Genomic DNA, 15,994 nt, shown 5'->3' with positions numbered 1-15,994 from the left:
GCCTAGCATGTGTGAGGGTCTGGGTTCAATTCCTTGGTATCACACACATAGAAAAAGCCCTAAGTGGTGCCGTGGCTCATGTGGTAGAGTGCTAGCCTTAAGAAAGCCCAATGACAGTGCTCTGCATTCAAGTCCCGGGACTGGCAACAAAAAGAAAAGAAAAGAAAAAAACCTGGGATAGAGTAAAGGTATTTCTGAAACACTATGTGTACTTGAAAATTTACCCTTCGTTTGATTTTCTTATGTGTTATCTTACTTTAACGACAGGAAGTGGCCAATACCTCTTTGTAGGAAGACATGATCCTCTCAATTGCATCAGCTCCAGAAGCAAGTAAGTTGCGCGCAGTGGTAAAGGCTTCGGTCCGGTCACTGACCATGGCTTGTTTCTGGCCATCCTCTAGATCTAAAAGTCAATCACACAACTCCTGAGTTTCTTGTTTTTCAGAGTAGCTCCATGCATTACTTTAGATCAACTAAATAATGGTGAAAACAGCCATAAATATTTCATTAGTATTAGCAATTTTCTAGAAATGAAATGAATTATTAAAAATGGAGTATTGAATAAATAGATTTTATTTGAAGCTTCCTTTTATTATCATCTAAAAGGAGAGCTAAGACAGTTAAATCTAGAGGAATGAGAGATTGCTTTCATGTAATTTCTGATTTTTCATATATTCAGTCTTCTCTAATCATTGTAGCTGCGCAATAAGATACTACCGGTGTGGCCAATAAATACTATTAGTGAATATAACAAACATTCATGATGTAGTTTCTTTAACAGAAATACAAACTAGCTGGCCTTCAGTCTAGATTCTGCTTTTCTCAAGATTCAGATGTATCCCAAACTTTGCCCTATTCTGTCAGTCTTCTGGTATTGGCACGTTTATTTCTTCCAACATTAATGTGCTTTTTTAAAATTGCCTGGCTCTTTATTTTGCTAACTCTCCTCTTTAAGGGGAATAAAACATAACTTAACTTTAATTATAGATTTTTCTGAAAAGGGCTTATTTGTCTCTTCCAGTGGATTACCAGTTCTTGAGGGTCAAAACCCTTTCATGCTTAACCCCTAGTATTCAGTATAGGACCTAGCACATAGTATTCCATAGTGTATAGAGAAGAGGTGGGTGAATGAATAGACGGATGGACTGACGGACCTATGGACACTGTTAGGTTATTGGTTAAAAGCCAGAAATCAGATTGAGGCATGAATTCAGGTTCTATTACTTATGGAAAAGTAGGAAGCTAAATAGAACAAGACACCTTCCCCACACTTGTTTTCAAGTCTTTAAAATGTGGGAAATAAGCTGGGCATGGTGGCTCAAGCCTGTAATCCTAGATACTCAGCAGGCTGGGATTTGAGGATCTTGGTTCAAAGCCCAGAGACTCTTATCTCCAATTAATCACCAGGAAATTGGAAGTATCTGCTGTGGCTCCAAAAGCAGGGCGGTAACCTTGAGCTGGAGAGCTCAGGGACAGGGTGCGGCGGCCCGAGTTCAAGTCCCACAATCAACAACAACAACAAAATATGTTCCAGGGTTAAAAGTAAAATAATAATGAAGTGTTAGTCGAATATATGTCCACAGAAAATGCTGCATTTGTGGCATCATTACCTTCTCTAGTTATTACTAATTTTTTTTGCCAGACCTGGGGCTTGAACTCAGGACCTGGGCACTTGGGGTTTCTCAGTGCTAGCACTCTACCACTTGAGCTTCAGTGCCACTTCTAGATTTTTCTGTATATGTGGTACCAGGGAATCAAGCTCAGGGTTTCATGCATGCTAGGCAAGCACTCAACCACTAGGCCAATTCCTAGCCTCATTAGTACTATTATTGAATCAGGTTAGTATTTCAGCCTTCCCTATTTGGGCCTGCAGTAAGATTATCAACCAAATTCCAAAGTAAGTGTTATAAATTAATGAAGAAATCAATAATGATGTGAGATAGCTCTGGGGCCACTTTGATATTTATTTCCTCATATTTTATATTAAAAATTCTGCTCCTGTGACAAATATGTAAGTTCTATTCCAATATTATTATGAGATAGTTTTACACTGAGATTCCACCTCACCCCATCAGAATTGCTATCATCAAGAAAACAGATGACAACAAATACTGGTACAGATACGGGAAAAAGAAACTGGTACTGTCTGCTGATATGTACATGAATCAGTCAAGGACTTCATGGAATTCAGCATGGAGGTTCCTCAAAACAATGAAAAGTAGAATTCCAAATGATCCTGTGTAAATATAGTTAAGTATAGAAATATCTATATGCCAGTTTTTATCACAGCACTATTCCTAATAGTCAGATTATGGAATCAAGGTAGGTGCCTATCATCATATGAACAGTGGAGTTTGATTCAATCACTGGAAATAGTAAGATTATACCATTTGTAGGAAAGCAGAGGAGAGCCAGGTGCTGGTGTCTCACTCCGATAACCGTAGCTACTAAGGAGACAGATCTGAGGATTGCAGTACACAGTCAGCCCAGGCAGAAAATCTGTGAGACTCTTGCCTCCCATTAACCATATAAAACCAGAAGTGGAACTGCTGTTCCAAGTGTTAGAGTACTAGACTTGGGCACAAAAGCTCAGGGACAGCTTCCAGGCCCTGAGTTCAAACCCCATGACTGACAAAAGAAAAATAGATGGACTCGAGACCATTATGTTAAATAAAATAAGCCAGTTTCACAAAAACAAGTATCACAAAACAAAGACTAAGTAGTGTGAACAGAGTAGGAGATTACTTGGGGAGGATGGGAGAGAAGGGTGGAGAGGGGCCAAGAGCAGTGATGGATGAATAGAACCAAGGATTGTGTACACATGCTTGGGAAATGTCACAATGAAACCTTCTGCTGTTACAATGAAGACACAGCAAATTTTTAAAAAGAAAGAAAAATAGATTGGTGAAAGAATGTAATCTTTGTTTTTTCTCTTTTTATTTAGGTCATTGTACAAAGGAGTTGCCTTTCTTCCCCTTTCTTTTTCTTTCTTTCTTTCTTTTTGCTACAGGATCTTATTATACAGCCCAGGTGAGCCTCACATTTGTGATCCTTCAGCCTTCATCCAACAAATACTTGAATTACAAGTGTCCATCCACCGCACTAATTTTAGAATTTCCCTGTGTGTGTGTGTGTGTGTGTGTTAGAGAGGGGGGGGAGAATATGAATTTGTATGTGGTTATATGCCAGTCCAAGGGCTTGAATTCAGGACCTGGCCACTGACTTTCATTGCTGGTACTCAAAGCTAGCACTATACCACGTAAGCCACAGCTTAAGCTTTTGGTGGTAAATTGAAGATAAGAGTTTCAAAGACTGCTGCCTAGGTTGACTTCAAATGGTGATCTTAGATCTCAGCCTCCTGAGTAGCTAGGATTATAGGCATGAGCCACCAGCACCCAGATTTCAACTCTAGAAATTGTGACTAATACAGTTACACATATGGTAAGATTTAGTTAGTCACAAAAACAAAACAAAATATAGGATTCATGGCAAATTACCAAAGCAGTGAATTGCTATATCTGTGAAAACATGGAGAATATAAACTCTCTGAGCCCAAACTGCCTAATGATCCAAAATCCTAGGGTTTTTATGAATTTAAATGAAAAGGCTTTTGTCCAGGAGCTTTCATGGCAATCTCTGCTAAGAAGAACAAAAATAACATTTGGACTACTAGCCGATATGAAATGGCTATTTTCACTTTCTTGGCTGATTTGTTCCTACTGGGTTCTTTTCATGTTTTTAGCCATGAACAAATAGTTTCTCATGGATTTCATGCAACATGTACTGTGAAAGCAGTGCCAGTAATATTTTATCATACATGTCATAGCCATCAGCCTGTCCTTGGTGAAAAGGACAGATTCATTAGTGTCAGAGACATAAATCTATAGGCCAGGCATGGCACACCTGCCTGCAAAGCATTCAGGAATTAGGAGTAGAAGGCTAGTAAGTTCAAGTCTTTCTTTCTATGGGATGAGGGGAAGGGGAAAGAGAAGAGAGGAGGGGAGGGGAAAAGAGAGAGGCAAAGAAGAGAAGAGAGATCCATGACCTAAAATCATTCACCTATTCTGTATGCTAACTCAACACATTTTTCCTTCCTTGCCACATATATTTTATCTACTTTATAGAAAAGTTAAAGATTCTATGTGTTTTACTGCTACTTCTCAATTTTGAGGGTAATAACTATTGAAAACTAGTCCCATAACTGGATTTTTCACTGAGAGGATAAGAAAGAATTTTGGGCCAATGTTATATTAAAACACATTTATCAAAACCCTTACAACTGGACAACACCAAGAATGCACCTTAATGGAACCTATAGATTTTAGTTAATATTATACAAATATTGGTTCATCTTTTTTTCCAGTCCTGGTGCTTGAACTCAGGGCTTAGGATCTGTCCTTGGACACTTTTTGCTCAAGGCTAGCGCCCTACCACTTAGGCCACAGTGCTACTTCTGGTTTTTTCATGTACATGGTACCAAGGAATTGAACCCAGAGCTTCATGCATGCTAAGTGAGCACTCCACCACTAGGCCAAGTCCAGGCCTTGGTTCTTCCTTTATAATAAATATTCCATACAACAAATATTCCACATTAAGATAGGATGTAAAGAACAGAGGAAAAAACTAGAAAGAGGATATTGGAGAATTCTATACTTTCTATTCCATCATTTTACAAAGCTTTAACTGTTCTAGAAATTACGTACCTTAGTTTTTAATATAAAGTAATATGATTCCTCTGTACTTTTTTGACTTATAATTTGACTTATAATCATTGTTTGCTTTTTGTCTTTGTCATCTTGATGAATCTCAAAAATATAGCTTTAACTCATGCCATATGTAATTATCAATTCTAAATGGTCTAAAGATCTAAATGTGAAATGAAAAACCAACTAAATTTCTAGAACATAAAATAGGAAAACATTTATGACCTTTGGTTAGGCAAATATTTCTTAACTAAGATATAAAACTACCAATCACAAAGAAAAGTACCAATAAATTATAAACTTCCTTTAGACACTATCAATAGCAATAAGAAAACTTAAGAGTAGGAAATGACACTGAGATTATGTGTGTGAAGTATACAAGTATACAATTCTAGCAGAAGACGTCTACATTACATAATAAATTTGACAGATAAACATTAAAACTAGGCACAAGAGACACTTCACAATATAGGCGGCCTCAGTGAGCCAAGCACACGAGCCCAGGTTTGTAATGCTAGCTATCTTGGGAAGCAGAACTCTGGATATTGTGGTTCAGTGCCAGTCTAGGCACAGAGAATTTTATAAGCCTCTATCTCAACCAGTGGCTGGGCACAGGGAAGCACAAATAGGAGGATCACAGCCCAGGCCAGCTCAGACATAAAATGAGATTCTACCTGAGGATAGCCAACACAATAGGGGCTGGTTCAAGTAACAGAGTGCATAGGTGAATCCCTAGTATCCTCACAAAATACACACACACACACACACACACACACACACACACACACACACACACGTGCCAAAGTACTTCCTTTATTCAGAGTATAAGACTATATGGTGGTAAGAATGTCTACAACAAAAAAGAGAGACAATATCAAATAATGACAAAGAAACTTTCCCATTCTGTTCATTGGAATGTACACTGGAAAAGCTATTTTAGAAAAGACTAACAAAATCACTGACACTGACTACTTTTATAGCATAGTCTAGCAGATGAAGGCACAAAATAAAGTACATACTATTCATTAGGGGCTGGGAGTGTAGCCTAGTGGTAGAATGCTTGCCTACCACGCACAAAGCCCTGGGTTTGATTCCCGGTACCAAATATACAGAAAGGGCCAGAAGCGGCTCTGTGGCTCACTCAACTGGCAGAGTGCTAGCTTGAGCAAAAGTATCCAAGGACAGTGGCCAGGCTTTGAGTTCAAGTCCCTGGACTGGTACTAATATTCTCAAAATTGGATATGATGTAAATGTCTATCCTCAAGATAAAAATAGTAAAATAGGAATAAATGTATTAGTGGTGAGAACAGAGGAATTTGAGTTATTCTCAATAACACTGATGAATCTCATAAAAATAATGTTGAGGGGAAAAAAGCTAGTACCTAAAGAACACATAGTTATAATAGTATTTAAATAAAGTTGAAAAGCCAGCAAATATAATCACTGGTGAGAAAGTCAGCTCGGTGAATACCTTGGCTGTGGCTGGGTGGAGGTGTGGGGAGCTAGCAGGGGTTGGGGAAGGCTCATGGAATGTTCTGGGGTGTTGGTATGGCTCATGTTAGTGACATATTTGCTTGTTAGCACATATGTTGTACTAGGAGCAACTGTAATGACTTATATGCTTAGCTAATCCCAGCTTTAAAAGAAAGTCTCTGAAAGCAGGGGACTGGTAGCTCATACTTGTAATCTTAGCTACTTAAGAGGATGAGAGCTGAGGATCTTGGTTTGAAGTCGGCCCATTCAGAGAAGTCAATGTCACTGTTATCTCCAATTATTCACCAGTCAGAAGTGGTCTAGTGGTAGGGTGCTATCCTTAAGCACAAAAGCTTAGAAACAGTGCTCAGATCCTGAGTTCAAGCCCCAGGATCAGCACACATGTAATGTACTCATCATTAATGCCATGGTAACTGTTTAATACAGATGTAATTACTATATATTCAAATTGCCCACAATATATTTTACTTATTTGTTATTGGATTATGAGACAGAATAGAGAAGTGATACTAAACAAGCAATGTTGAAGGTGCATTTTAAAAGTAAGAACATCACCCATGGTTCTAGGGAGGATACAGGCTCCATTTCTGGGAGCAGAGTCTCTCATTCACTCCTGCTGTGCCAGTTCACACTCACACATCACAGAGACAGCCAGTTGCTTAGATATAAAGATCAATACCTTAGGTGCTTTTTTCCCTACTTGATAAGCATCTGTAGCAAGGTGTGGCAAAAAGCTAATCATGTCAGCAACCATCTATTGAGCATCTTCTAGGAGCCAGGCACTGTTCTAAGCTTTACATATGTGATTTTAATCTTTAAAACTGAAACAAAAAACAAATGATCTGCCCAAAGCCACGGCCTCCCAAGCAGAACACCCCAAGGATGAATGATGAGAACTAGCAGACCAAGATTGGAACAGTGGTGTGCTTCCCACTCTTGCTTTTTCCATTCCTCCTTTATTTTCTCTTTGCTCTTTTTTTCTGACTGACTCATTTTCCATTGCTTTTTGCCTTAAAATATATACTTTAGTGTACTTCATCTCTAACATAAAGGACATGAAGGTAAATTTAGTCTAATCTAGTCTTCACTAGATTAGGAAATATGGTATATAATTCCAAGATATAAAACTTCTGAAATAAGTCATCATTTTAACTTACGTTGCATTGGTGGCTCACAACTGTATACCCAGCTACTGAAGAGCATGAGATTTGAGGATTCAGGCTTGAAGTCAACCCAGACCAAAAAAATAATGTCTATGTGATCCTTACCTTCAATTAACTGAAGGCATTAGTATAAGTGATAGAGTATTCACCTTGAAATGCCAAGTAAGAGTCCCGCAAAAAATATTTTGTCTTGGGGGGGGGAAACAGGGACCAAGGCATGAGAAAGGGTATCAATGTTTGTGAAGTAATGCACCTTCTTTCTATCTGGTGAATATAATGTAACCCTTCTATTAATTACAATAAAAATATATGGAAAAAATAGTTTGTCTGAGTGAAATAATATCTTCATGTGTTAGGCCAGTGTAGGTAAAATGTATGTAGTAAAATATATACATATGCACAAACATTGTAAACACATATATCTTTAAATATAAAAATATTAAAGCATATTTCCAAATATTGTCATATGATTTCATTTTTTTCTTACATACGAAGTTTGCATTGCTCTTCTCTATATGTATTTTTTTCTTTTAAGAGAAATTTCAAGAAATACTTTGTTTCACTTACAATTTCAATCTAAAACCCTTCCTTTAATATGATATTTTCAGGATTGGTAGGATTTATTTTTAAACATCCTATTGCATCTTGTTAACCAAGCTTGTTAGATTCTCTGCACAAGTTGTTTACTTTTTACTAGTCTCTATGGGGTTAATTTGTCACCATTAATAGATGCATTTTCTCTATTCTGTGTTGGATACCCCAGGGTATTCTAATAAGAGCAAACACTGCTAACAGTACTTCGTTATAATCTTGTCTTGGAATTGCCTTTATCATACATAATATCTCAAACTTTTTTTTTGCCACTCCTGGGCTTGAGCTCAGGGCCTGAGCACTGTCCTTGGATTTTCTCAAGGTTAGAGCTCTACCACTTGAGCCTCAGCACCACTTCTGGCTTTTTTCTATGTATGTGGTACCAAGGAATCGAACCTGGGTCTTCGTGCATGCTAGACAAGCACTTTAACCACTAGGCCAAACTCCTGGCCCATATCTCAAACATTTTAAAGAATATCAGTGTAAGAAATGACTTTTGAAAGGCTATGTTACCAAATATCTTAGTAAGACTAATTTTAGAACCTTAAGTTTTTAAGTGTCTTTCTCCTCTCCAATACTCTTTTACTTATGAAAGGTGAATGTGTAAAATACAAGTACTAACAATATGTTTTGTGTATGCTAGTACTAGGTCTTAAGCACTGGGCCTTGGGTTCTCGTTTGGCTTCTTCTCACTTAAAGCTACCACGTGAACCATACTACTTCCAACTCTTTTGGTGGTTAATTCGAGATAAAACTCTGCAGACTTTTCTGCCTATGTAGTCTTTGAACATTGATCTTCAGGTCCCAGTATCAGGACACTTTTTAAATGATACCTTTTTTTCCCTCTGGCATAGTTTCAATACGTAAAAACAGATAAAATTTAATTCTTCAGTTGTCTATTAGGAAATTTAGATGTGTGATATATATGCATATATACATATATTACATATATTTGTATCACATCCTAGTTAACTAAGCCAAACATTTTTAGTAGAGGAATGACTCAGATTTGACAAGTTTTTGTAAAAATTGGTTACAGGGCTGAAGCACTGTTTTGGAACACTAAATATTATTTTTACTTGTTTTAATTTTAATTCAGTTTCATCATATTGTTAGTCTTTAATAGTGCGTGATAAGTCACTAAAATAGTGTGGCTTCTTTCACATTATTCTCCATGTTGTCTTTTGTTTTCTAATTAGTAACTGTTACTGTATATCAATAGTACCACATGGTCTGTACCTTATCGAGTTTTAATTAATACAACGAAGAAGTTCTTAATAGGAAGAACTGGAGCCATCATCTGAACAGAAATGTTTCATTCAAAGTAAGGCTTATGCTTTTTCCTGACTCCCTGATGCCATGGTCAATTTCAGTCAAGTGGTTTTGAAAGAAGAGAGGGAGAAGAGAAGAAAATATTGCTTCTTCAAATACATTAATCCTTTGGTATCCCCAGGGGGATGAAGACGGATTGGTTTCAAGAACCTACTCCTGAGAATACATAAGTCCACAGGTGCACAAGTCTCATATAGAAAATGCTGCATTAATTGTTTATAACTTACATCCTCTTATATACTTTAAATTACATCTATATTATTTATAATGTCTAAATAATAAAGGTAGTGTTATACTATGTTATGTTTAACATCATACAAGCTACTTATACATACTCATTATAGATAAAAATTTCTATGTTTTTTCTTTTGATGGTGGAGCTAGGTTTTTAATTAAAGACCTTGTACTAATGAGGGAGGAAGTTTAACTTAATGAGCCATGCCTACAGCCCTTTGTGCTTTGGTTACTTTTGAGATAGGGTCTTACTTTTTTTTGCCTATGCTAGTCTGGACTGTAATCTACCTATTTTATGTTTCCTACCATTAGTGGGATGACAAGCATACCACTACATCCAGTTTTTTATTGGTTGAGATGGTATCTTATGAACTTTTTGCCTGAGTTGGCCTTGAAACAGGATCCTCTAGATCTTAGGATTACAGGTATGAACCATGGTATCAGGCTATATAAATCAAACTTACTTATTTTTCAAGTATTTTTTTTATCTTTAGTTGGTTGAATTCTTGAATGCCCACCATGGATATGGAGTTATGACTATAATTCCTCTCTGTTCAGACAATGAAGACCCAAATTGTCTTCAGAGGACTGTATAATGTATTCCCTGTTTATCTCTTGTCCTTACATTTCTTAGTTATTCCAAAGGATGGAAAATGTTTGCAGAGATTTCTGAGGCAGTGATAGTTGAGTACCCTGCTTCAAAAGAAGCACAAAGCATGCCACAAAGAAGATTATCTGTGTAATCAGCAAGCTGCAGAGACGGAAGGTCATGATGTTAGCATACTCTGAAACAAGACTTGTGGTTGTCTAATATTCCAACCTACTTTTCATGGGAATATTGAGTTATCGAGTATTTATATTATTATTAATACATGTTATTAATGTATTATTTAAACTTATATGACTGGACTATAAAGAATTAAACACAAGGAGAACTTGTATTTCAATTCTTTCTAACGGTAACTTAAATTGAAATGCAAACTAAAAAAATTAGAGCATGAATTAAGGTTGCTCACGGCAGACTGCCATCAACATTGCATCGAGATCTCTGAATATTCCAGATTTCACACACACACACACACACACACACACACACACACACACACACACACACATTGCTGGTCTCATTACTGAATATTGTCTGGCATTGTTTCTGACTACCAATAAGCACAGAGAGATGACTCTGTATATGGTTTCACTCACAAAACTAGCCAAACTGGATAGCTTCAAGAGATATCATGTTCACTCTATATTTAATATTAAGTATAAGTTTCATTACCACCATCTGCAAAGCCAGTTGCAGTGATAATAGGTATGGCCACCATAATCAGTCCACAGCTGCTCCACACATACTTCATCAAGAACTGCTCTATCATGATGTACCATAAGCGTTTGGACAGAATCAGGTTCATCTGATCTGCTAAAGCTTGGTAACATTGCTGGAGTTGCTTCATTTCTACCTATAGAGGGAAAGAGATAAGAATTAATCCAGCAATAGCTGCAAAATAAATTGACTGCAATGGACGATTTTTCTCTGAATGTTCTGGACATACTAAATCATTCTGAGTACTACAGTAAACATTATGGGTGAAGTCTACCAGTAAATGCAGATTACTCTTAGAATTAGGCATTATTTAGTTTGGGTTATATATGTGTTATTTTTAAAACATGCCATTTCATAAATATAATGATAATATGTTAATATGGTGAAATATATACTAGTGAACTGAGGGTTGAGCTCAGTGGTAAAGCACTTGACTAGCAAATATGAGACCCTGGGTTCAATCTCAACACTACTAGAGAGATATAGTTATCTGTCTGTATGTATATGTGCGTAAATATATAAATACATATATATACAAGTATGTCTACATACACAAATTATAATTGCTGCTTCAAATTCTATGATGTTAAGATTACATTATATTCTCTAAGACCCAAATAAACAGAGGCAAATTATTCTCAAACACTCCAAAAGTATCTAAAAACAATCACATGACAATATGTATATATAATTAGACATCTTTAATTAGCTCCATGGTCTTTTGTGCAAGAAACTTACAACAGACTGCAATTTACATCATCAAGTTCAATGATTCAAAAACAAAAACACATCAGCAGTAATACAATATATGAGGCCAATTTCCAAGCAGGAGTAGAGGTCCTAACATTGAAACTTTTTCTTTCGACTGATTTTGTTAAACAGATCTTTATTGCTACACTAAAAAGTAAACAAATCAACCTGATACTTAAATTATCATCTTCTGATTTAGAATACCTCAATATTTAATTTGCCAGCTCATCTGTAATCAGATATCAGATGTAACCCCTCCAAAATGCTTGCTCTAGTCACATCCATTCTGAGGTGCCCACCAGGCATGACAGGTTTATGTAATTGTGCTAATTGTTTGAAGGGCCTGCAGTGACTGACATCTTCAGGACTGAAAGGTAACATCCTACATAACCGCTTCCTCCTCACTTGCTTCCTCTTTAGTTGCAGCTTTTGGGCTGCAATATTTCATTTCACGTCCTCTTTTTGTATGTGTCAGAATTTGGTGCTGAGCAAGAACTAAGAGTAATGGAAATGTCATTCTATACCCCCCCACACACACACACATTTCCTAGGACTTGGGGGCTCCATCATTGAGCAGACCCCAGAATTGTCAAAACTCCCACGTGAAAGCATGGAACCCTTCTCTTGAACGTTGAAGGAGCAACACCAACCAAGCCTAATACCAAGCTACGTTTGCCATCCACGCAAAGGAGTTTCCAAGTACGTATTTCCTCTTAGTTTTCACCTACCAATTTCTTTCACACACACTAGAACCACTTACCAAGTTAGTACTTAAAGTTTAGAGACAATGCTTTGGAGACCATTTTTGCTTCTGTCTGCATAACTGAAACGATGTAGACCTTCTATTGAAACTATTCTAGTGAAACGAGAAAAGTTGGCCGTTTATAATTCTTTAACAGCTGTGATTTCAAAAGGACCACAAGGTCTTCAGCTTTACTAGAAATTTAAATATCAAAGGGATCTAAAGTTCTAAGGAAGGAGGTCTATCTGAAGTACACCAGAAAGACAAAGGGCCCATGTCTTATCTCTATGTAGAAAATACAAACATATATGAAAACGCAGACAAGACAGGGCTGTATGCGTATCTACACAAACAAGTTGACCAAAGGATGTTAAGCTAAGAAGAGTCGAATGGTGTCACTCCTCTGAGCAGCTTAACTGCTTAACAAAATGAATACCAGGAAGCTGAAGCGTGGGTTGGTTGCTTGGTTTGCGTTTTTTTTAGGGTTTTTTTTTTAGGGTTTTTTTGGGGGGGGGGGAGAGGTTAGGGAAGGACAAGAATACATAAAAGGTGAACAAATGGAGTCATTCTATTCCACATACATTAGATAAAAGTTGAACAATGTCATTTGAGGGTATGGAATAACATCAACCACCACCGGTGGTGAAAAACCCAATACAACAGATGGCATTTACTGCTGCAGAGGCTGCTTGAACCGTCTCCCGTTTCACCCATCACCTTCCATTCCACCTTACCTTATGGCCTCTGTAGAAAGCAATTTCTTCCACATTGGCTATAATTCTAGAGTGCACATAGCGCAGATAGCCTTTCCTGTGAGCCTCTTTGGCCACCAACTTGCCAAATTTGGGAGAGCAGGTTTTCAACACTTTAGCCGTGGCATAGACCACGAGTCCCGATAGGAGGGTGGGTTCCATGGGGCTGGCTCCCCGGGACACCGCGGTCCGGATGAGGGTGTAGGAGGTGAGGATGACGTCCAGAATGGGCTTGGTCAGATTGGAATACAGGTGAGCCACGGACTGGGAGAACATCATGATGTCCTCGGTGAGCGACTGGTCGGGATTGGTGAGCCTCCCGTCCATGTCGATCACCTTGTAATAGGTCTGATTGGCGAAGTAGGTCTTATACGCGTGGTCTACCAGACGCGTCCGGAACGCCAAGGCCAGTTTGCACTCCAGGTACCGGATGGCGCTGTGGACCAAGGTGGCTGGAATGGCGATCAGGAGCCACTTGATCAGTTTGAGGATGAAAGCCCGGGGCTGCTTCTCCACGATGCTCTTGACGATCTTCCCGTCCAGACCGGCCACGGAGATGGACAGGAAGGTCCTGGAGACCAGAGCCACCGAGTGCAGGCACAGCCACCCGGTTTCCGTGGTCACCACTCTGGGGAAGAGAATCTTGCGAAGTTGCAGCAGCTGCCTGAAAAAATCGGCGTTCAGCCCTGGCGCGGGCTTCCTGCCCGCCGCCCCTGCGCCCTGCAGCCTCGACGGGTCCCCCGCGGGCCCGCGGGCGGCTCGGCTCTTCCCGCCGGGGCCCGACCGCGCCAAGCGCCGGCCAACCACGGGACCGACCGTCCTCAGCGCATATGCCGCGGCCACCAGGCAGGCGGCCCGCTTGACCGCCCCGGAGCGGGTCCACCTGGCCCGGCCGGGCGCCGCGGCGTGCAGCAGCGGGATCATCGTCCCCGGCGACCCTGCCTGCAGCCCGAGCCACAAAGGCGTTCCTCTCAAGCCGCCCCGCTCCGCAGGAGCGCCGGCCAGTGCTGCAGCGCGGCCTCCAGCATCCCGCAGCGAGCCGCCGGCCTCCTCCCAGGCGAGCCTGGCCCCCCCTTCGCTCAGCTGCCTGCGCGGAGTGAGGGAGCCAGGCAAACCCGGCCTCCCCTGCCGGAAAGATCCCTCCATGCCCTGGCGGCCCGCGGCCCAGGCCCCGCCCCCAAGCTCCGCCCCCGGCCCCTGATTGGCTGACGGCGCGGTAGGCGCTCAGAATCCTTGCCCAAAGTCACTTGGAAACCCGCTGAAGTTTCAGCCCAGACAGCCCTTCCATCCCTTCTCTAGGCATCCCCGACCCCCTTTGAGCAGAAAAGATTGACCTGAGCTGCACGGAGCTGGGGGTGGGGGTGGGTGGAGGACAGCAGGGAGAGGACTGACAGAAGATACAATGTAAAAACCCACGCGAGGAGAGCCCAACAAGAAAGGGGCAAGTGGGGAGGGGCATGGGAGAAGAGATGGCATCCAGGAGAAAAAAGGCTTTGCAGTGCATGCTCTCTTATGCGGTGGTGGCTGTGGGTTCACGTGGATTCCCGGATCCCCAGGAAACCAGTAGTAACTGAGGAAGTTCCCTGCAAATAAACAGGGGGAAGTCTTCGGGGTTGAGAAAACAACTAAGAAGCAGGGCCAGGAGTTTGGCCTAGTGGCAGAGTACTTGCCTACCATGCAGGAAGACCTGGGTTCGATTCCTTGGTACCACATACATAGAAAACAAAAAGCTGGAAGTGGTGCTGAGGCTCAAGTAGTAGAGCTCTAGCCTGGAGAAAGATCAAGGACAGTGCTCAGTCCTGAGCTCAAGCCTGGCCAAAAAAAAAAGAACTCAGAAGAGTCTTTGCTGTACATTTACCTTTTTTTTTCTTTTTTCTTTTTGCCAGTCCTGGGCTTGAGCTCAGGGCCTGAGCACTGTCCTTGGTCTTTTTCAAGGCTACAGCTCTACCATTTGAGCCTCAGCACCACTTCTGGCTTTTGTTTTCTATGTATGTGGTACCGAGGAATCGAACCCGGGTCTTCGTGCATGCTAGGCAAGCACTCTACCACTAGGCCAAATTCCCGACCCACCCCACCCCACTTTTACCTCTGCATGCCTGCATTTGCTTGTCTTCAAATTAAAAAAACAAAACCTCTTTAAAATAAGCATGATCTTTGTATTTGGATGGTTATTGTGACGATGGTGTGTAGAAAGGTTACAGTTACCTAAGTCAGGTAATGCATCACCTCTTCCCTCATTTTCTGTTAGTTTCCCCCGCCCCTCCTCCCTCACAAGTTGTATAGTTCATTTTCATCATACTGTCTAGTGAGTAACACTGCTGCATTTGTTCACTCTTTGTCCCATCACTTCTGAGCTACCATACCCACCTTCAAGGTTCCTACCTGTTATTTTCAGCAGGGGATAGAGATGGTAAGCACTTGTATTTGTTTAGGGGGGGAGGTTCTACTAAAGGAGACTGAAGTTTGACGTCCTTTGTACTTTTACTCTGAGAGGCAGGCGGCACTATAATAAAAATGTAACCATCTGGAACACCAACTGGATTCATTTCAAGAACTCCAGTGTCTCCTGCAAGTTTGTTTTCTCTGTGTTGTTTAAAATTAGAAATAATCGAATAGCTCCTTCCTATTTTTTTTGTTTCAGCTATTTGAAAAAAACATGTTTATTTTTTTTAAAGTCATCTCCCTAATAGGAGACTTCAACTACACAAGAGTTAAGCATGTTTTTCACATTTAACAGCAGGTGAAGTGCAATTTTTAGGTAAGTCTATTTATTTTGAATCTAAAAAAATATTTTTCTGTCTTTACTTCCCCCTACAACATACATACAAAGTTCTAGTCCACAGAAAATGATACCATGTGATGAAATCCATAGATTTGCTCCTGTTAGGCAAGCATTCTACCCCCCAAGC

At 40.1% G+C, this 15,994-nt stretch overlaps 1 protein-coding gene across 6 annotated transcripts in view; it reads right to left on the bottom strand.

Annotated features, from left to right (window-relative positions):
- LOC150066261 (ATP-binding cassette sub-family D member 2-like) overlaps positions 1–14,182 on the bottom strand; it is a 48,250-nt gene extending 34,068 nt beyond the window's left edge. For all 6 annotated transcript variants that reach the window (XM_090319675.1, XM_090319657.1, XM_090319666.1 and 3 more), the window contains exons 1-3: positions 13,068–14,182; positions 10,797–10,977; positions 282–403 (exon numbers count right to left, since the gene is read on the bottom strand). In XM_090319675.1, coding sequence (XP_090175801.1) covers positions 282–403; positions 10,797–10,977; positions 13,068–14,009 — 1,245 coding nt within the window. In that variant the 5' untranslated portion in view covers positions 14,010–14,182. The remainder of the gene's footprint in view (positions 1–281; positions 404–10,796; positions 10,978–13,067) is intronic.
- Positions 14,183–15,994: the final 1,812 nt, after the last annotated feature.

The sequence above is a fragment of the Megascapheus bottae genome, chromosome 2 (genome assembly GCF_031878675.1).
Source record: "Megascapheus bottae isolate mThoBot1 chromosome 2, mThoBot2.hap1, whole genome shotgun sequence".
NCBI classification, from domain to species: Eukaryota; Metazoa; Chordata; class Mammalia; order Rodentia; family Geomyidae; genus Megascapheus; species Megascapheus bottae.
The sequence above is the reverse complement of the archived record's forward strand: the minus strand, read 5'-3'. Positions and strand labels throughout refer to the sequence as shown.